General features: G+C 38.0%; 2 protein-coding genes across 5 annotated transcripts; one reads left to right on the top strand and one right to left on the bottom strand.

Annotated features, from left to right (window-relative positions):
* Nucleotides 1-1,773: 1,773 nt before the first annotated feature.
* Nucleotides 1,774-11,309, bottom strand: XRN3 (5'-3' exoribonuclease 3). 4 transcript variants are annotated; one of them, XM_021975314.2, is made up of 24 exons: nt 10,903-11,309; nt 10,486-10,588; nt 10,312-10,388; nt 9,356-9,547; nt 9,108-9,227; nt 8,926-8,988; nt 8,628-8,777; nt 8,018-8,182; nt 7,702-7,779; nt 7,513-7,599; nt 6,773-7,033; nt 6,460-6,555; nt 5,855-5,950; nt 5,695-5,765; nt 4,966-5,094; nt 4,813-4,889; nt 4,680-4,720; nt 4,499-4,573; nt 4,250-4,407; nt 3,710-3,826; nt 3,449-3,524; nt 2,863-3,008; nt 2,288-2,763; nt 1,774-2,213 (listed from the first exon to the last, which is right to left on the bottom strand). In XM_021975314.2, exons 1-24 carry the CDS (start codon nt 11,104-11,106, stop codon nt 2,209-2,211), a joined length of 3,063 nt encoding a protein of 1,020 aa, XP_021831006.1. In that variant the 5' UTR covers nt 11,107-11,309; the 3' UTR covers nt 1,774-2,208. The 4 variants fall into 4 exon arrangements, with proteins under 4 accessions (XP_021831006.1, XP_021831005.1, XP_021831004.1 ...); XM_021975313.2 differs by having other exon boundaries at nt 1,774-2,763; nt 3,710-3,814; nt 10,903-11,307; XM_021975312.2 differs by having other exon boundaries at nt 1,774-2,763; nt 10,903-11,307.
* Nucleotides 11,310-16,527: 5,218 nt separating this feature from the next.
* Nucleotides 16,528-19,708, top strand: LOC110771094 (Pseudouridine synthase/archaeosine transglycosylase-like family protein). The gene is made up of 5 exons (XM_021975341.2): nt 16,528-17,326; nt 17,931-18,336; nt 18,565-18,825; nt 19,067-19,153; nt 19,289-19,708. The coding sequence occupies exons 1-5, from the start codon at nt 16,767-16,769 to the stop codon at nt 19,424-19,426; spliced, it is 1,452 nt and encodes a 483-aa protein (XP_021831033.1). The 5' UTR covers nt 16,528-16,766; the 3' UTR covers nt 19,427-19,708.
* Nucleotides 19,709-23,047: the final 3,339 nt, after the last annotated feature.

Below are 23,047 nucleotides of genomic sequence, written 5' to 3' on the forward strand. Positions count from 1 at the left end.
TGTCACATGTACGTACGTATTTCTAATGTTTAATACATGTATTTTTTACAAAATTTTCACTAAGACACAAAATTCACGTATTATACAAATAATTCTCACATATTATTGAATAAGAATCACATATATTATAAAATATATATTAAAATATTATATAGTGGAAGATTTATCTACTTTGGATATGTTGAAATTAGCAAATTAATATCTATAAAGTATAAACTAATGCAACTAGGAGGGCCCTTTTCACTTTTTTTTTTTTTTTAATATTAAATAATACAGCCGTGCGGCTATACCTTTTCATATGGCGCCTAATTGCTAGAGGGTTTTTTTTTTTATATAAAAAAAAAAGTACAGCCGCAAGACTATACTCCGTGTTTTTATTTATTTTTAAAAGACTTGTTTTGACACATGTGCCTAATCCACACGGCTACGCTATTTTTCACGTGATTTTTGCGACAATGTTGGCTCAATTATAGGCCATCAGGACAAGCTCGGCCCATTATCAACATAATGGTCCCACTGATAGGCCCATTACAGGAAAAAGGATCCCCTGAAATGCTCATGAACTACAACGTAGGCCCATATACAACAAAATAAGTCCATTGAAGGCAATAAACGATGAAATAGGCCCATTGAAGGGTCCATTAACGCCAAAACAGGCCCACTAAATACTCAAAAACGACAAAATACGCCCAATAAAGGCCCATAACTGACAAATTAGGCACAATGAACATACAATAACCCAGTGAACTACAAAATAGCCCATAAAAGACAAAATAGGCACAATAAGATGTCATAAAACGACAAACTAGTCCCAATAAAAGGCCAGAAAATGACTAAAGAGGCCCTAAAATGCCAGTAAACCCAAAAGAGGCCTAGTAAAGATCTGAAAACGACTAAATAGGCCCAATGAAATGCCAGAAACGACAAAAAAGGCCCAACCAATTGTTCATATAAGACAAAAAGACCCAATTAAAGGCTGGAAAACGACAAAGCAAGCCCAGTAAGCTTGAAAACGACAAAACAGGCCCAATGAAAGGCCAGAAAATGACAAAACAGGCCCAACTAGTGTCCGATAAACGACAAAATAGGCCTAATGTTCAGTAAACGACAAAACAGGCAATACTAAGTTCGCATAGGCTTTTTGTCGTTTATGGGTATCTATTGGGCCTATTTTGTCGTTCATGTGCTATCATGTGGGCCCTTTTGGTCGTTTTCTAACTTTTCCTTGGGTCTATTTTGTCGTTTTCTGGCCTTTCATTGAACTTATTTGTCGTTTTATGAGCTTTGCAGTGGGGTTACTTTGTCGGTTTGAAAACTTCATTCGGCCTGTTTTGTCATTCGGGAGTGGTCCCATTATGTTGTTTATTGACTCTTCAGTGGGCCCATTTCGTGAATGAGCGACTCTGTTAATGGGCTTCATACAGGGCCGACTTTATGGTTAAGTAACCTCCCAGTGGCCAACCGTCCATTGGCTAGCCTCTAATTTTAGCGTTAAGGCGCCATAACACCTTAAAGGAATGGACCCAGTAAGTACATTTCCACCCAACTATGGCCCCAAAATTTCCGTCACCTTGTTTGGACCCAAAAAATTCATTAAGGTAATTCTTGAGGCCACCTATTTGTCTTCCGCTGCCAATAGGAATTGTGACCACTAAAAGCACACGAGATGATAATGGGCCTAGCACATACATGTTCAAGGGTAGCAAAAACACGGCCCATCAAGTAAAAAGCACTAAACAAAAATTGACTCAACCCAATTTTATGGAAAGAAAATAAACAGACCAACCGAAGCTTTTATCATGGCAACCAGCTATTACAAATTAAAAAATTTGACTCAGTACATTATCGCGATTACAATTATAAAAAATAAATTACTCACGCACTCAATACTCGAATCTCACCTGTTACGACAATTTGGGGTTGTCCCACTTATACAATCTGCTCTCCACCGACCAATACTTTGCCGAGTCGCCACTCAATGGCGCTTATAGTGTAACAGAAACACAACTAATCGAAAAATAATTTATGCCGCCATTTTGACATCCGAGTATATAGTACAACAATTTCAGCACAAGCAGAAGAAACTCACTCTACTTGTGGCCATACCCAGGCTGGGTTGGAGGTGGCCTCCTATGGCCTCTTCTGTCCAATCCGGAGTACTGGTTTCCAGACTGTTGAGGGCGGCCATACCCTCTGCCCGGGTTCTGGCTAACCTGTGGAACCCAGCCATCAAAACCTTGAGCAGGTGGTCCAGATGGTTGGTAATTCTGATAGTTGTTATACCCACCTTGATAAGGAACAGGAGTGACCCCTGGTGGAGCTTGTGGAATAGGTCTCTGAGGGTAGATTGGTCCTCCACTCTGATGATTTCCTGATTGGTGGTATCCAGGCCCAGAACTCCTTTCATAATGTTGAGTATGAGAGCTATTCTGATGATGGTGGGCAGCTGATGAAGAATGTTGATCATTATATCCAGGGTCACCATGTCTTGGGATGGCATTAACATTGGAAGCTCGGTGTTGAGCTTGAGGATGGTGGATTGTTCTAGGTGGTGGCATTCTACTGTGTCCCTGTGCATAGCTTCCGTTATTGGTGTAGGAATGGTGTGGTGGGTAATTCCGAGGCCCGACATAAGATGGTCGAAGGGCATGCATCTGATTGCCATACCCATTGGAGTCTACCTTAGCCTGTAAGCTATTAACAATAAGGCGATGTGCTGCTTCCTCGAGATGTCTTCCAGAAATGCTTCCAGGAGGGTTCTGCCTGAAAAGGAAAGCAAAAATCCATAATTGTAGAAGATAAATTGCTGGGTAGGAGGAGAGGTGTTGCCTTGTATCAACGGGATAATGGAGCAGGGTCTACCTGGCATTGTCAAATGGCCTTCTGGCATTTTCAAATGGCGGCCTTCTGGCATTTTCAAATGGCCTTCTGGCATTTTCAAATGGCTTTCGCCCAGACTCTTCATGCCACAAAACAGGTGCAGGCTTCAAATCCCCCACTGACACAATCTGAAAATAACTTGATGTAAATTGATATGCTAGAATGAGAACCATCATCAAACTAGTGGAGCTACATTCTCCATAAAGAAAGAAAAGTCAACACCTATAACCCTTGTTCTTTTCATTGCTAATCACTGTACTCTCAAACTCCCTAAATATTGATGTATATGATCATATGATTATTATCCTAAATCCAACCATAAGTAACAAAGTGAAATGCTTAAAAGAGAATCCTAAAATGCGAGAAGCAGTATTGTTCAAGCCGGTTTGTCATCAGCTACATTTGTATTGTTACTTTGATTACTTTATTGTTACTTGAGATTACAGTAATAGCCAAGTCATGTAAATGCATTACCAAACACACAAAGCAACAATCACCACTCATATGTATATCATATAACAAAATTCTGATTGAAAAGCATCTTAAGATAAATATAAACAAGATTTACCTTCTTAGGAAATATAACACCTGCAGGTGGTCGAGTTATATGCTTATGCCCATCTGGTAGTCTGTATATCGCACATCTGAACATAAAGGGAAAACATTACATTTCGGAAATGCACGATCGCTTCAATATAAAAACACTTCTATTGAATGAAGCCACTTTTTTATATTAATAAATGGAGCTTAGAGGATGAGAAAACTAGGGAAATCTTTATAGGTAAGTCCACAAAATATAGCAAATAAACTTTTCATTTTAAAAACATACATTACTTGGTTGTCCATAATATCCTCCATGCTTTCAACAGGAGACCGGAACACCGGAGGACAAGGCTCTCCAGTACAAGGAGATATATAACCGTTCATACCTTCACTGCATGCATCCCTAAATAAAATCAGAAAATAATCCAAACAGTTCTTAAATATACGGTCAACATGAAAAACAGAGAACAAAATAAAACTTGATAATCATGTAGCAGATTGGGACATAACGGCCGGCAGAGAAAATGGTTTCCATCTATACATACCAAAATTTGACTACTAAAACATCAGATTTTTCTGGATAGAAATATCCTTATTCAAACAAAATATATCAAAAAAGAGCATGATCCTCAAGAATAATATTATATATAAACACATAATAAATCAACTTGAATCTTCCACACCTACAATATGGAATACTAGCCATATGATCTAATAGCATGAGCTTTGCCTAATCAAGAGAAACAACCAATCAATACCCAATAGTATTGAAAAGTTGTTCGCCAAAGCATAAAGTAAATTTAATGTATAGCTTTGCTGCACAAACCTGTACTTGGGATCGATCCGCTCCTTAACTTCAACTCGCTCTTTGTCTGTCAACTGTTTACAACGATTGTCAAGAGAATATATGCATACAGAGAGAGGATGAGACGATGTAACAAAAAGCATCTCAAACATCACACTGTTTCTACGGATCTCCTCTTCCTGCACTCAATAAATGAAAGCGGAGCACAAAGAGAGGAAGTTAGAGCCTAAGAAGGTAGAGCCTGTAATGCAAACTCAAAAGATTACGTACCGTTAATGTATGTTCGAGTTTTTCAACCTCAGCAAGAAGACGGGCTTCATCAATAAAAGGCAACTTCGCAATACCCTTCAGAAAAGCAAAAAGATGTCAGAGACTCCACTTCACAGTCGTCCAAAATACATCATTCCCATCATGCATAAAACCAAAATAAGTTACAACAAGAGAAACACACCTGCCAAGCAAACCGCTTCCCATTCATATCCACTTCAAAATCTGGTTCCAAACAAAGGTTCAGAGAAGTGTCTTAATAAGCAAGTCAACCCCAAATAAGATCTAAACCGCCAATCTTTAGACAGAAAACATACCAACAGGGTAAAAATCAATGATAGGTGAATTTGGATCAGTCATCAGCTTCCTATACTGCTCAGGAAGGGCATGGGAGCTGCAAATGGATTATCATTAGTGCATTGCTTGATGGGAAATCTTTTACACATAAAAGGAAAAAATCAACAGCACACCTTGCAGCAGGAAAAACCCCCAACAGCTGATTGAATGGTTTAAAGGGAGAGCCCAAATCAAAACTTATATTTAGCTGGTCAAGGTCCTTGAGATCAGACGCAAATGGTGCATAATGATAGGGATAAAACCTGAAAAGGGACATTCATCGGCACGATAAAGATATTTAACTAACATCATCGATGCAGATATTTATTTCTGTTAAAATTAATCATCTGTGTAACTTACCCTAAAAAATAATATATAGCTAATATGATTTATTTTTTAACCACATCAGCATGTAAATATAAAACACCACATCACCCTCGAGTTTAAGTGATTGAATCTTAAAAGAAATTACCAAAGTCAATCTATCGGCATTTCACATCTTAGAACTACATTGCTTAGTCCTGCTTTCAATGGTAAAACAAACATTATTTCAATATGTGATTACTGTTTTTGTGTGATAATCTAACCCTGCATGTGCTTAAACCAAACCTTATACAGCACTAACACACATCAAGATGATCATTTCAGCCAAAAAAACAAATGCTAGAGTAGTAAAAGAATACATAGTTTGCAACCCTCAATTACAGAATGATGAGAGTATGACCCACCCTCTTGTGAGGAATATTCTCAGTAACATCAAGGCATCAATTCTAAAGAACAAAAACACATCATAGTGGAAATGTGAAACTTGAGCTACTATAGCAACATGTGAGAACAAGGTAGAGAGCAAGCAAACTACTCACCACTGCCATGAACAAACCCCTTCATAATAATAGTGCATCACCCAACATAGACCTTCCGTGTATCGCAAAACCTACCCAATCAGCACAAACATGAGAAAACTACAAATGGGTTTTACAAATAAACATTTGACATAAGCAATACAAGAACTCATATACGTACAACATCTTTTCGAATTGCTTCACGTTCTTCAGGAGTTTTTGCAGAAAACTTTTCTTCATAATACCTATCTTTCCACCCAGGTTCTCCCAATTTAACCTAATGAAATAAGACAAAGAATCCCATTAATAATGCAAGCTTCTCAACTATTGTATAATTCAAGCATATCAATTATCAACTTAACAAGTATTATGAAACTGAAAGTATTGAGATAATATAATGAGATTGAAATTGATAATTCTACTGTTTTCACTTAGCATAGAATTATACAGATAAACACGGCAATGCAACAAGACCCATATGCATAACAACAGCTTAACATTTATTAGTCAAACTACCATACTTTTGAAACATAAACATCAATCTCTATGAAAAATAACAAAAATAAAACCTTGTCCACAAGTGATGCTTGCAGATACACATGCTACTGTGGTTGCAAGTTACATGCACACTCCGTAAATGTTCAATATCTCAAAAAAGCTTTCAAACGATTTATAAACATATACGTTTTCAACTTTGATATACAAAAATCTGTACCAATCAACATCTATAGCAATACCAAATACACAATATAAGATTTCTCGCAGGTTAAAAACAAGTAACCAAACCTTGTCTTCATCAGCATTTCCCGAGTTAAAAAGGTCAGATTTCTCACGAAGAACCTCCTTTAACTTTGCTTTTAATTCTTCTTTGTTTCCATCTACCTATAACCAAAAAGAGGTGGCAGCTTAAGGACCAAAAAATTATTAATGTATACCCAGCAGAATTCATTAGACATTAAATCCTATTTGTAATATAATTATTATGAAATAACACGATAAAGATCTACATTTACATCCTGGCCAGTATAAAAAATCAGCCTGTATAAGTCAGACGATAGATGTTTTGCATAAAACTGATTTTTTAAGATAAACAACATACATCTCCTTCAAGACTGTTCTCAGCTTCAACAATAGCAGCACCGATGGTTGACCCCTCTGAAGACAAACGTGCTACCTTTCGAGGATTCGCTTGACCATTAAATTTTCCAGATTGTTGATAGGGGGAAGGCGAATGACCTGAAGCAAGACGAGAACCATGAAAACGAGAAACTGCAACTAATGAATCTGGTTGCACTTCGGGCCTTGCATCATCTCCTCTTCTCAATTGCCCCTTCTCACGCTTTATTCTATCTGCCTGCCGCTGGAAAGGGGAGGGGACAGGAGGATTGTGTTAAACAGAATGTGGCTTGAATTTAAAATTATTTAAATAAAATATGATCACCTCAGAAAATGATAGCATGCACAAAAAGCAGTCTCGTCACCATTAAAACCCTAGACAGTAAGATGCTACCATCATAACTAGAATCCTACTTTTTCAATTATGTCCATCAATAAACACTATTTCACTTCTTTCTGGACCCTGAACAAATGTACCAAACTAACCAATTATGTCAATCAATAAATCTCTTCCCCTCGTACACAAAATCATGGGCTAATCCATGATGTAACATCAAAGCAGTTATACAATCACATCAAACAAGGTGGGAACAAGATAAGAAGACTGCAGCAGCTAGGGCCAGTAACCAAGATCTTGCCTAGCTTCACTCAATGAACGACAAATATGGTTAACTAGATGGAGTTCCCCTCAAGTTAGCTTCTTGTGGCAACTAAAGAACAAACCTGATGCAATCGAGCTCTTTTCTGAAATATTTTATCTTCATAAGAACCAACTGCCTGAATGAAATGCTCTACTCGACTCAAATTCGGCTGAGGAAAAAAAAACAAGTAAATAAGAATACTATAGAGGACATGGTAAAGCCAAATGTAAATTATTTACTTAAATAGCCTACAATACAGTCGCTTACATACCTTGCTTCCATCAGTCAAATATCCACCCAATGCCCTAAATTCCTTTTTGTATACAGCGAAAAGCAAGTTGATCGCTCCCTGAAAAATCAACAACGAGAAAATTATAACACAATAATATTCTCCTCTTATTTACCTCATCACCAAGAAAGGCCACAAGAATAATCTTTTTTTATGTTATTTTACCAACCTACTAAGTTACTACATGGACAAGATTTTTTTTTTTTTTTTTAAATTTCATATTTACCTCTGTCAATATGATAGGGGAAAGAAATATCAATATAGTCCGATTTATTAGGCTTAATAAAACGTTACATACCTCACGAATCTCCAGTGTCGGCATGTGTGGTAAGAAATCGTTGCCAACAAAGAAACAAATGAATATAAAATCATCTACGATGCGCTCAGAATCAATCTCAATTGGGGAATTGGGCATTTGCATCTCAAGCTCCAAATATTCTCTAAGAGTCCAGATATTGAGAAACTGCCAAAACAGAGATGTGAGCTTAAATATAGGGTCACGCATTATTTCATAAATATGCAAAACATGTGCCACAAGTTCTATCCAACAAAACCTACATTCACAAGTGCTCTAAACTGAAAATTCTAAATCCCAAAATCACAACCCCCAATATTCAATTTCAAGGTATAAGACACAGACAGCCTCCCTCTTTTTCTTTCATACCAATGATTTAGGTACCACACCACGCGAGAAATCTGACGATGACTATTACTATCTTTTATAGTTTTTAGTAGATAGGCCAAGGGGGTAAAAGATACACTTTGGTATTTTTCACCTTTGCAAAGGGTAAATCCGTGGGAGTCGGGGCTTTTGGGCAAAATAATAACTTAAAGGACTTTTTGAGATTTAAACATTTCTTTTATGGTATCCGTAGACTCTACAGTAAGTGCATTGCAAAAAAACTAACCTGGTATGGCTTCTTGGCCACAGCCTCGCCATCAGCTTTCTCATCAAACTCTCCGGCCTTCCGTTTCGCCTTTCCTTCGCAATTTGCCGCTAAATGACCCATCTGACCACATAGGAAGCATTTGTCTTGCTGTCCAGGGGTGAAAACAACCTAAAATGTAGCATTGCCAAAGGCCACAAGCATTAGTTGGAAATCAAGATGAAAATAAAGGTAACCATCTACTAAACAAAAGTAACCATACAGAAATACAAACTGATTTGATTTTTAGAATGAAAATTGCAAAATCATAAATGCAAACCTCTCGAAGAATTGAAAAATGAACTTCATGAGTAGCCAAAGCAAGCATAATCAAATCGGCATCCTGTAATTGACCACCCATTAATAGAGTATGGAACTTTTTACGACCATAATCAGGGCAATTTATAAAGTAATGCATAAATGAATAAGGGGTACAAGCAAATCCTTAAGGAAGAAATATACCAAACCATACAGGCAATGGCGTGTATTTGGATCATAACCGGGAAGATTTCTTTGAAGGCGAATATATGACATAACTTTGTGTTCCCCTTCACCTGGGACATTTGCATCAGAAAGAATAACCTTCAAAAATAAAAAAAGATTTGTTAAAAGTAGAACATTCATCGCAATTAAGATGTCAATAAAAAAGAAATCCATGATATTAATTGCAAAGGAACAACCACACAATTATAAGAAGACAAGGAAAATACCTTAACATTTTTCCATCCAGGGTCATTGTTTAGTCTAAGATGGATATAGTATTGCAATGCAACTGACAAAACAGCCATAAATTGAGTTCCAGGAGTGATAACATTAGAATCAACAACTTGTGACTGCTGTTTGGGTGGAAGTTTTCTCCCCTCCGTTTCAAACTCCTCACGTAGCCGTTCTTCTTCAGCTGCCTATAAAAGAGAAACCAAAAATTAAAAAATGGAAATGCTTAGCTTTTGTTCTCTTACTTTCTTCCCCCCTTCCAATGGAGGTTGGAAAACCTAACTGAAAAAAATATGTTACAAGCAAGGATTCAAGAAATCAATAAAACATATTGACAGAATGAGAGAGAGGAATAGAGATTAACATGCCCCGGCATCGTATAAATGGTTCAAGACTGTGTATCCCCCAAATATAATTTCTTATGGCAAATACACATTCCAAAACAAAAGGTATCTTTGATTAAGGTTGAAAAGAGAATCATGGGAGAATATCTGCCAAGCAATCGAAACATCCATGGACCACTCAAGAAACAACCCATACAAGCACAAGAGTTATGAGCAAAGAAGGAACAGGTTGTTGGGTCGTCTAAAAATAACACAAACTGCAACATTAATAACTAAAACAAACATAACTAATAAAGCGAAGAATATGCATATAATCACAATTGATGATAACACTAGAAATAGTTATAAGATAAGATGCAATTTTGTCAACTCCTACAGATACTCCACTATAAGCTACAGAGGAAATTTTGTAGTGCCAAGGGAACAAACTGCTTTTGTTTGTTCAGTTACTAGTAAAGGCAATATATATGGGCAGATTTATTCATCTCTCAGTTGTTTGTCATGAACAAACCTTACTTTAAACGAAGAATGAGAAGTTACAAGAAAAATACAAGCCCTTCACATGCAAACACATGGAGGACCCACCTAGCATCCACAAGAGGACGTACCGCATCTGCTGCATCTTTAGCAGCTCTAAATCGCCGAGACCGCTGTTGATTCATTTTTGCCCTGGGGGCAACGCCATCTATCAATTGTTTACAATAATCAGTATTACAAAAATTGCATACCATATAGCATTCGCTTGTACAAAAGGAAATTTCAGTTCCCATTCCAACACTCACCAATAGCCATGTATAATAGCTTTCGAGGTCGCACCATCACAAAGAGTCTATCTATGTAGTCAAACATGCACTGAAATACCTCATCAAAGGTTGATGGAGAAGGCTGCATCAGTTAACACGGTTAAGACATACAGCTCCAACAGAAAATACATAAAGAATTTCACAGACAAGCAGAATTCAAGAAAGCTTATGCCCTAAAATATTGACATCAACAGAGAAACTTTTCACTCCAATAAAAGGGGGAAATACTTTACACATGAGGCATTGTAGTTGAACAATCAAAGTATACAATTTGCAATTCGTATAAATGCACGAACTGCAAACAAAATCAACACAAGAAAATATACCATGTATATATATATATTCATAATCACTGTAGATAAAACAAAGCAAGGAAATCAATCTATCGAAGCGTACCCTATCTTCGGGGTGAAAACAGGGGTGAATAATCCCGTTCATGTCGAGGTAGAGATTGTCGTATTCCAGACCATTAGGGTTTGGTTTACTGGTGTCAACCGGAATAGATATGTTATCGATTACAACGGGTTCTTCTTCCACCACGTCGACCACCACGAGCGGATACTTCTCCGCCAACCATCTATAGAATGCTGGAACTCCCATTGTCAATTGCACGCAGCTCGCAGCCAAGCAGGCCTCTCTCGCAAATCAACAAAAAAGAAGGCGCGAGAAAGTTAAAGAAAACCGCAACCCTAACCCTAACTGAAGCTCTCGGAGGAAGACTATATGTGAATGTTGCGAAAGCAGAAACCGTGCGCTAGTCTTTCTTTGATATGAAATTGCCTCGCTGGGGGCGAATTAGGGTACGAAACCAAGTGACGGGACGGTTATACCCCTACCAATTGGACAAAATAAGCAGATGCTTCGAGGTTATTTTTGGTTTAAAAGAAAGAAACACAGACATTGGGGTTTTTTAATGTCTTCAACAGTGTGGGATTAATGAGTCGTAGCCTGCTAGGTCGGTTGTCTCTCTTATCTGAGCTTGAGACGACCGACAATTTCCGTAAAGTTTCCAAAAACGAAAGCCGAAAGCCCAGCGTCATATAATAAAGAAGGCCTGCGATAACCGAGCGATCAAACATGGCCCATATGCCAGGGATCACCTCCTAGTTGAATTCTATTATGTGACGGCCTTATTTACTTTGATAAGAATCTATTTTTAACTGTTGAATCAATTTAGGTGTTTTTTTTTTCACAAGCTAATACACATTTTATTGGTCAAACTCAAAACACTGGATTATTTAACTATTGGGTTATTTACTGAAATGATCCTCAAACTTGTACTTGAGTTGCATTTTGGTCCCTCAACTAAATTATTCGTTCAAATGGTCCACAAACTCTATATTAATCGGCGAATTGATCCTACCATTACATTTTCTATGAATTTTAGTCAAGTCAACACTACATGTGAGATATATGATAGGTATATGCGTCTTTTTCATACCTCAAAAGGGTGTTGATTATGGACATGCTTGCATGAACGATATCCCAAACCATTGCACCAAGCCAGCCATGGAATCAATAAACAAAGCCTTACCTGCATCGTAGCCCTCCAAGTTCTCACTATACTAGAACCCATCCTATTTCGTTGTCCTCACCGCCAATAGCCTTTGGCCTTAGAAGCGTCTAATCCTCTGCATCTTCTTTCTCTCATTCATCTCCACCATCACCTTCATTGCCATGTTTGATTGTTGAAAAAAGGAAGGAAGAAATATTGGGGGTTGAGTTGTAAGGATGGATGTGGGGGGAGGGTTATGGCGGGTCTATTTTTTCTTTCTTTCTTTTTTTTCTAACTACTGAGCATTTTAGTTTTTATTTTTTATTTTTATTTTTATAGTATTTTATATAGATTGTAATTATGTTAATTAATATTTTAGTATAAATTGACGATTTTAACCTTTAAATTAACGGTAATATTGACGGAGTGTAACTGTAATAATCCAAACCTAAATTAATATTTAGTTACTAATTTATTCAAGTAAAAGACAATTTTGCCCGTAAATTTTTTAATAGTTTAAAAGTTGACTTGTTGATCGGGAAGGAATTTGGAAATTTTAATTGGACCGTTGCATAGATCACGTAGAAACAAGTCCGTAGACACGTAGTTGGCTCAAATCCAAATTGAAATGAGAAAGATATGATCAAAATACTCATAGGGGCAAAATCTTAATTTTCCATAACGGGTTTTTAAAAACAGATTTTTCTTTTTTCCTCTCTCTCTCTCTCTCTCTCTCTCTCTCTCTCTCTCTCTCTCTCCCCGGTCGCGAACTAGCCCCCCCCTGATATTTTTCTTCTCCTAGCCGTAGCTTCATCAAGCCACCATTGCAGCCACCGTTGACCACCGACCACGAAACCGGATTTTCCGAAGTTCGTTCTCCGTCCTCCATCCACCATTTCTGGCAATCAAGGTATGGATTTTCATCTACTCTTCAAGCCCTAGCCGATGGTTGGGTAGGATTGGAACGATTTCTAGTCTAGGTAGATCAAAACACGATTCAAAGTTTGGCCGTATTCCAGGTTGAAATTTTGGCCACTTCTTGTCATTTTCTGGGGTAGGTCCAAGAACAAAAGTGGCTCCAATCGATGTCCTAAACATGTGGTAGGAACCTTGGCCTGCAACTTGGAGATTTTTTGGCCACCGGAAGTTTATCTAGATAGGATTGAGTCCTAAAATGATCCTTATGATGTCACGAGCATGTAGGTGTGCTCGGATTTCAATTCGGATAGTGTTTGAACCTCGAACGAATTTTGCCTATTGTGCGTTATCCGGGTTCGATACGTTCGAACCGTTGGATTGCTTCCAATTTTATATATGTTGATCTAGGCATTTCTAGGATTGTGTAGGAATTCGTAGATCGTGAATCGGAGCCCCAGATGTTCCGATTCAATAATTCAAAGTTTAGGATAAGCGATAATCGTGCGATCGTAATAAATCCGACAGTTTGATTTGGGCTAAACTTGCAAGGTAGGCTTAGTAAAGTATGTGGAACCTATAGGAACTCCCGTATCAGGAATTAAAGATCGTGGGCCTCGCGGGCCGGGTTGACCAAGTTTGGGCAGTTTGACTTTCGGTTGACCGTGAGTCCTCCAAGGTAGTTTTACCCTTCGAGAAGTACTAGGACAACCCTGTAAATGAGTTTAGACCAATAGTAGAGTTATTCTGTTATGTGGAGATTAGGAAAATTTCGTTTATAGTGTTTTGTGAGAATTATTGGTTATCGTGTTGATAGTTGTAGTTATGGAATTTTCTTTAAAGGTTATCACCTTTAATTAATTGATATTATTATGGTTATAAATAAAGTTTACGATTTGGGCATCATTGGGTGATGTACGGAAGTATATTGTTTTAATGGTGAAACACGGTATTATATGAAATTTATGTGAAAAAAAGTGTTTATTTCTATTTGAGTTAATTTATGAGCTTTAGGAAATGTCATGCTTATGTGAGTATTTATTAGTTTGTAATGGCGTTATATTCATTGATTAAATTACTATGCAGTTTATTATGGATTTATATGGTTACGGAATAGGTATATATACGTATAGATCGCTAAATTGTACATATTTCTATTATTTTAGTATTATAAAAGTGTATTATAGTATTTGAAGGTGAACCTAAATGTTATTTTCGATATTGGGAGATTACACATTATTGAAAATGATGAAATAAGAGGAATTTCAAAATACAGGTCAGACTATGGTTTTCAAACCCACCTCAGGAGTACCCCCTCTAGTTGCCTTTGAATTGGATTTGTCATTTATGACATTGCCCCACGAGTATTGGGGACGTCCGAATCATGTGGTGCGAGGAATGCGGCTCAGGTTGACTAATGGTCCCCTGAGGCCTGCGAGGAATACAACTCGGGTTGGTTTTGTGTTCCCGAGGCCTGCGAGGAATGTTTCTCGGATTGACTGTGTGTTACCGAGGCCTGCAAGGAAGTGTCATATTACGTGACACAAGGAATTGACGGAATTTTAATGGAATTGATGGAATCTTATTGGAATTGACGGAGTTCTAAAGGAATTGACGGAATATAAATGAGGGTACGCCAAGGTGGAGAATGATTGTGTTTTAAGAGGTTTTAAACTAAAAATTGAGGATTTTACAAGTTTTAAGGATTTTATTTAGTTCACAATTTTTTCTTAAGTGGTGAGTTTGTTTTACAAATAAGAGAGGAAATATATATATATATTCCAGTTAAGTGTTGATATTGATATTCACACTTCACGTGGTCAATGTTATCTTATTAATTTTATTGTTTTCTTACTTATTTGTAATAAGTTATTTATATAACTTTATACATATATATATATATATATGTTTATAATGAGCATTAGGTAAGTTTCGAAGGAAAGGTTAAAACAAATGTCTTCGGAGCTTGTTTGTTCTGTTTTTAGTTTTTATTATTGTTTTATATAAATAATTTCAGTTAATATTATACAAATTGAATTATGTATTAGAGGAGGTTTAGCGAGTGGCCTACTTATGTGCAAGTATGAACTGTTGTGAGAATTGGGCAAGTTGAAAAGTATGTACTGTGGAGTTTGTGAATGATGGTGAGCATATCACTAACATGAGAACCAGAATTGTTTTGCAATTACATTGGAAGAACTACGTGTGGCTTGATCCCTCAGTAAGGGTACGTAGATAGCCTGGGGTCCCACCTGGGTGCAGCCCCGAACTAAAGTTACTTCTGGTACTTTAATTTAGTCGTTTGGATTCCACTTCTTGGGTTTTTGAATGAGTGGGTGTTGACTTTGTCGGTGGTTTTAAGGCTTGATTGAAAACAAGGTTTGATTAAATGAATATTCATTTTTTTTGTTGGACTAAGTGAGTGTTGTTAAACTGTGGTTGTGGCCAAGATAGGTTTGAAACCGTTTTGGATTGTTGTACGAATTGGGTTGAGTGCTTAAACTACTTATGATTGTGTTGGGTTGTTAAACATCACTTAATAGGAATTGAGAGGTTATTTTATGTTAATTATGGTGGGCAGACATAATTTAGTTTGAGTTCATCATTTGCTTTGATAATCTCATTATCTGACTTAATAGCTTCACTGGTGGTTCCGTTTGGAATTATTGAAGGCCAGAGGCCTAGTTTGTAAATTGCTTGAAGGTTGACTTGTGCATGATGAATGTTTGGGATTTTAGAATTGTGTTATTTACAGGTGGAAAGTTATATGGAAAAGAGCGAATTACAAGGGAGACTTTGCCGAATTTTCGGCAAAAGTCAAACCTTTAAAAAAAATTTGAGTCAAAGTTAGAAGGGTAATTTGGTCAGGTGTGCCCAGCACCTGCCAGGTGTTGGACACGCACATGGTTCGACTCAAATTCCAAAGTGGAATTTGGGTATGGTCCTGTCAGTAACGGTATGACCAATTTGCCGATTAATATAGAGTTGGTAGACCATTTGTACGAATAATTTAATTGAGGAACTAAAATGCAACTCGGGTATAAGTTTGAAGACCATTTGAGTAAATATTTGTACTAATTGGTAAACCCATAAAGCTTATTGAAAAGGCACTACCAAAGCAATGATGTCCCCCAGACATGGAAGATTTTTTGTTTGTGAAAGATTTGTGGAGATTGCTTCATCTTCATGTATAATAGAGAATTCGTTTGCACGAACTCATTAAATAAAGAAAAGGAATGAATGTACTCAAAATTGTAGGCTGAATTCGTTGGCATTCTGATTTTCTCTTTTGATTTGAAGCTGTTGAAGTGGAGGGGAAAACAAACGAGGATTAAAGTAGAATAATAGGATTTTGACCAATGTAATTAAAGTCAAAACTTTATAATATATGATGTCCACTATTTGCATATACTAAACTACACTCACTCCACAAATATTCCCACCAAACCAAGCCCCACCAAAAGCAAAAATACATAAAATAAAAACCCACTTTGTGTGGATGGAAGGCTGGGCTTGGCGTTGCTTTATAATCACCTTCTATTGCTTTCAAAGCAGAGGCCCATATGAAAACCTCACAATTGATAAAAGGCTTCTTCTGGTCCCCAACGTGCTTGAGTTTGAGACCACCAAAAACAACGAAGCAGCAGCAGCAGGCATCAATCAAAGGCTCAGCGCAAACGCGTGGTCTGTTTCGGTCCATAGATCACTTGTTATTCCCTGCTCTTCTCTCCCACCAGACCAAGATGTTCGCCACATTGAGAGGCCATATTACAATTTCCCAAATTAACCGGATCTCTTCTGTACTACAACCACTCCATCAGCAGCACTATTCTCCCAAATCCCAACAACCATGTCTCTGACCATTAAACTCCACGTTACCACCTCCTACCTCAATCTCAACCTCAACACTTCCAAAAACACTACCAAAGTCGCAAACTTTAAGGTTAAGCTTCGAACCAAACCCATTTACCATTGCGACCCGTTACTCTCCGTCGTCTCCAACAATTCCGCAATGCATGCTTCTGCTCAACCGGGTCAACCCGCCATCAGGAGCTCGCTGATTGACCCGGACGGCGGGGCTCTGGTTGATCTTGTGGTGCCGGAGGGCAAGAAAGCCTCCAAGGCCTTGGAGGCAGAGTCACTGCCCAAGGTGAATCTTACAAAGGTTGATCTTGAGTGGGTACACGTCATCAGCGAGGGATGGGCCAGCCCATTGAGAGGGTTCATGAGGGAGGACCAGTACTTGCAGAGCTTGCACTTCAATTCCTTGAGAACCCAAGATGGGTCTGTGGTCAATATGTCGCTTCCCATTGTGTTGGCTATTGACGACGAGACTAAGGAGAGAATCGGGTCGTCGCCTAATGTGGGGTTGCTTGGACCTAATGGAGATTTAATTGGTATATTAAGCAGGTCAGACCCTGGTCAAGCACGATAATTTATTTTAATCCTTGTTTAGTTTTTGATGATTTGATTCCGTCTTCTTCTTTCTCTGTTTTTCCGTCTATACAGTGATAGTGATAATTAAGAAATCTAGTTCATCTTCTAAATAGCCGTAGATTGTTTGCACATGGAAATTTATGCCGTCTGGGTTTTTTTAAATATTTTAATTGTATGTATTATTCATTTATAATCACCTAAATTCGTGCAGAAGGAATGTCATATTATGTATTTCTTTATGTATGGTGACAGACAGCGTAAGTAAGCATCAAGTTCCCAGTGAAATATGGGGACTTGTTTCTGATTTTAAAAAGTCAATTTGCTTATTTCTTTATTGTAATTACGCATCTGATACGGCATCCACTATTTTACCCTTTTGAAATTCACTGAACTGTACACACATGCAACACAACTAAACAGGTGCATTTCTTACTAATTCATTGAGAGACTCTCACAAATCCTGTGTAATTGACATAAAATCTTGTTAAATTTCATAAACTACAAATATAAATGCATGCCTTACCGAGTTTATCTCGTCTTATCCCTTAGCTTTCGTTTATATTTGTATTTGTTGTAGCATTGAGATTTACAAGCATAACAAAGAAGAAAGGATTGCTAGAACTTGGGGGTCAACCGCTCCGGGATTGCCATATGTTGAGGAGGCCATCACACCAGCTGGAAACTGGCTTATTGGCGGCGATTTGGAAGCATTAGAGCATATCAAATATAACGATGGGCTTGATCACTACAGACTCTCTCCTCAACAGCTCCGCAAAGAATTTGATAGGCGTCAGGCTGATGCCGTTTTTGCGTTTCAGCTGAGAAATCCTGTACATAACGGCCATGCTTTGTTGATGAATGATACACGCAGGCGACTCTTGGAAATGGGCTACAAGAATCCAATTCTTTTGCTTCATCCTTTGGGAGGTTTCACAAAGCCTGATGATGTGCCCTTGGATGTTCGGATGGAGCAACATAGCAAGGTCACCACCATGCATTTCCTTTATATAATTTCGATCTAGGATATGCTAAGAATTTGACCTGCCACCAGAAATGATAGCATTCTGTTGCATATAACCTGCAAATCATCTATTTACATTTTGGTGTTTCACCATTTTGTTGGTTGGCCATGTTTTTCGCTTATGCATTCAAGTGCCATAGATGCATTGTGATTCTTGCAATGGGTAGTTTTTAAATGCTTTTCTGATCAGGTCCTAGAAGATGGAGTTCTTGACCCTGAAACTACCATTGTGGGTATATTCCCATCACCTATGCACTATGCAGGCCCAACTGAGGTACAGTGGCATGCCAAAGCACGGATAAATGCAGGCGCAAACTTCTACATTGTGGGCCGTGATCCCGCCGGTATGGGACACCCAACAGAGAAGAGGGATTTATATGACCCTGACCATGGGAAAAAGGTGTTAAGCATGGCTCCTGGGCTTGAGAAGCTCAATATTTTGCCTTTCAGGGTAGGTGAAATTACACGCTGCATTTAGTCTTGACTGACGGATTTGTTACATCAGAGTTATACTAGTTCAAATTTGATGAATTCTTACTTGGTAGTATATCCTGCAACACAATTGTTTATTTCACTTGGCTCTTGAGATTGTAGTAGCTTCATCAGTGACTTAGTAGTGGTTGCTGACAGATGATAATTTGCTCCTTTGTGCGTGCCTGCCAACTACTCTTCTTTTGAATTATATATGGCAGGTGGCAGCTTATGACAATGTGGAGAAAAAGATGGCATTTTTTGATCCTTCGCGTGCTAAAGATTTCCTCTTCATCTCTGGAACCAAGGTAGGAACATAACTTCTTTTGTTTGCTGTCAATAGTGTATCTGTGGCTAAGGCTTCATGGTAAATGCCATATTAATTAGGAAAATCATGTACTTCATATCTTCAACGTGAATTTGGTAAACACTTGTTGTTTCAGATGAGAGCTTTTGCAAAGAGCGGAGAAAACCCTCCTGATGGTTTTATGTGCCCCGGGGGATGGAAGGTTCTCGTCAACTATTATGAGAGCTTGCAGACAGAAGAGGCATCACAGCAACAAGCCGTTTTTTCTACTTAGATATCAAATCAATGATAAAATTAATACTAGAGTTTCAGTCAGCTAAGTTAATTCCAGTCTAGCAGGAGAAGAACGTAGCCGCTAGCCAGATTATAACCGACCCAGCCGGCAACCAGCACAAGGGTAACCTTGAGCATCTTTATTCTTAAACCAGTAGCCGCATCGTGTTTGCTAACGAATGCCTGTAAAATATCGATTTTCTTTTTCCCTTTGTCACCCAATTTTTTTGTTTATGAGGTTATATCCTATTTATATAATGGTTAAGTACTTATTTTTCTCCAATTTATGCATTCTTATTTTGTGCTGCTTTTTTAACCTCAATGTAGCTGATATAATTTGGGCTGGGCCGGTCACATTCGATGTCATATTTAAAATACTTGGCTTGCCTGCGATGGAATTCCATTGTTATGCTATTAAGCCCAGGTCTGTTCGAACGGAACAAGGATTTTAGAGCTTAATAATGGCCTCCAGTACTACCAGCCATGAAACTTATTATTTGGCACGTTAAACTAATTTACTTGTCTTAATTTGCAAATAATTATTCCAACAGTTCATTTATGATCCTGTGTCTGTGTGTATATATATACATACACATGTGGTTTTCAAATCGCACATTATTATTCGTTACGATTATTGAGTGCGTTGACCATGGTGAAGTCAACAGAAACTCATATGTTATTTCATACAATGTTGGTGAGCACTAGTTAGGGGTTTGAAATCTCCTTTTTATTTTATTTTTTTCTTGCTTCACTTGAGAGTTTCTCCTTAAAAGTTTAAACCAACTACCAACTAGTTATTCTAGTTAAAAGAGATCTCAAGTTCGATGTAAACTTATATGGGTAGTTGCTTGTTTGCTATCCAATCTACTTCTGCTAGCAAGTTATGTCAAAACTCATTGGTTCCTATATTTTATTGCTCCATTTATGCCTCCACAGTGTTGTAGTTGGGCTATAATGGTGACCATGCAACAAATTATCCAACCTGGCTTGGACCCTCTAAGTAGAATGGTGTCCCTGCTATATATATATATATATATATGGTGGGTCAGTTATGTACCCTATAGACTAATTTGAACTTGACATATAAAATTTCCCCCTATATGTAATACAGTACATGTGCACATACATATGGTTCAGGTACATCCTTGTAAAGTCCTTTGGTGCTCTGAGTTCCAAGGTGAGCTGTAATGGGGGCCATTCTCATCAAATTTGAATTTGAAGGGAGACGTTTGCATATTAGTGTAAGCAAGATTAATGGGTTTGATGTTATGGAATAGATGAGACGATGTAGGGTACAAATTATATGTACATGTAGGGCAAGTGTAGGTAGAGAGGCATATGGTACAATATGTAGCTTTATGCCATTTGGCACCTAAGTGTAGTCGAACTCAAGCTTTTCCTAGTCTCAGTGTGGACTGTGGAACATGTTTTTGTGTCTGATTGGCATTTCATGAACATGAAGGATCCTTTTCTATTCACTCTGCATCATGAGAACCATAATTATTATGAGGGGATCCTATCAACAAAGCAACAACATTTGGGCGATTTTATTTTCATCTTCAAGTGTAACAAGTGCCTTAATATTGTGTTGTCCATTCTTCTTTACAAAGAAGAAGAGCGATGTTGGGGGCAAAGACATGTGATAGTTGGGTCATTTTCTACCCTGGAGTCTGGACCTAGAATTAGATCAAAAAAGAAGACGGTTGGTAATTGAGAGAGAGAGAGCCCAGTACAGTTGTCTGAGTCAGTGAGTGTGCTTGGGTGACAAATGGCGGGTCCATATCCTCGTGTTTCGCTGTTTTTATCCTCCATTTACCAGCCAATCTAAACCGCAGAACATGGGGGGTAGCTTCTTTTGAACTTTGCAAAGCCTATGTCCCAGTCAAAACTCTGCATTTATAGCCTCCAATTTCATTACCGGCTAAATTAGCTTCTCACCATTATTTTTAGTCATCAAGTCAATTTTCTCACGTACTTTATTTATACGCAGTTTTGAAAATATCAGTGTGAATGTGATTAATAATATTTTCCTTGGTTTTGTTTTTGGGGGCAAATTATAATTTATAGACATTAACAATCGATATAGCTCCAAATGCAATCAATCAACTGTCAAGTCTTGGGTTAACCACTCATGATGATGAGTCTGTTAATTCTGTAAACGGGAAGGTGTAAAGGCCAGACAAGTATTGTGGCTTGCAGCCTTACACGTGATGTAGTGGGCGCATGCAATGCAATCATAGCCGTCGAAAAGTACTATAAATAAAAGGAGCTGATTTTTCAGTCTTTTTTTATCCGCTTACAATATAATAAAAAGATATTAAGATGGTTGGTAAATGGGAAAGGGAGAAACTTTTAGTGAAGAGAGGACATTGCAGGACATAGCCGTATACCAGCATTGAAAAGGGCATTGTTATAGTTGAGAAACAGAAGCTTTTTTCTGGGCCTCAGAACATGGGGGTGGGGGTGCAATCAGCAATCAGCAATCAGCAATGGCATCTCTCTTGAATGAATCCACCCCATACCAATTAATTAATTATGCATAGAGCCAGCCAGTGGCAGAGCTATTGAATTTATATGTGATTATGACTAGGCTCCTGTCTGTCTTGGTATTGGATGTACTGATGCTAGTACTAGCACAAGGACCACAACACGTCTATCATCAATTCTTTGTCATGTAATCCTCAAGCTAATTCATTATATTAGATTAAGGAGCTAGAAGAAGAATATCCTCAAGAAAAAGACACCACCTTTCCTAGCTAGCCAGCCCTTTTAATTCTGTTAGCTTAGCTTTTTCTTACTTACTTTCGCTTTAAGAAGCCCTTTTCATGAATTTTGGATACATGTTTTTTGCTTGCGTAATTGGCTCAAATTTTAATGGTTTTATGGTTGAGTTTTTCCACTGGTGTTCAAATTGAACATTAGTGTGGCTGGAACCGGTAGGTCGCCTATGTTAATATCCTCTCTCTCTGTGTTTGCGAAGGTCTCTGTTTCTTGTTTTCTACTTAAGGCAGTACAAGCACCTTCAATGCCTAGCTATCTAGCACAAGAAAAAGAAAAAGGATCGTGTTTCATGTTCTTCTTGTGTGTGTCTACCAGAAAAGTCTCTTAAGGAAATGCTTACTGATACCACCAGAAAGGTTTAAGAATAATAATACTTGTAACTGGTCAATTGATTCATTGTTATTTTTGGTTTAATGTACGTTGCTGTCACGGGCCGGGGTGGTGGGGCTCGGGATTATTAACCCATTGGAATCCTGCGACCAATGCATCAATAGCTAGCTATATGCATGTGAATAACTGCACCTCCCATCTGCCAATGATTTATATACAGTAGAAACGAACACAAAATGATGAACCCAGCGGCATTTAAGATGACCAAGCCCTGCAACTGGTCGTACGCTTCAGTACATGCATGCACATGCAATTTTCAATTCACTCATTTTCAATGGAAATAATGGTTTATGACCGGGTCTAGGATTAGGAATTACCAGTTTTACTTAAAAACCTTATTAGGTTATAACTTATAACTACTGACAATTAGCAAGCGGAATTGTTCAGGGGCCAGAGCCTGGAATAATTAACTCAGAATCAGAACAACAATGCTTAGGTCCTTGTGACTTAT

Source organism: Prunus avium, chromosome 1 (genome assembly GCF_965620075.1).
Source record: "Prunus avium chromosome 1, drPruAviu1.hap1.1, whole genome shotgun sequence".
NCBI lineage: Eukaryota > Viridiplantae > Streptophyta > Magnoliopsida > Rosales > Rosaceae > Prunus > Prunus avium.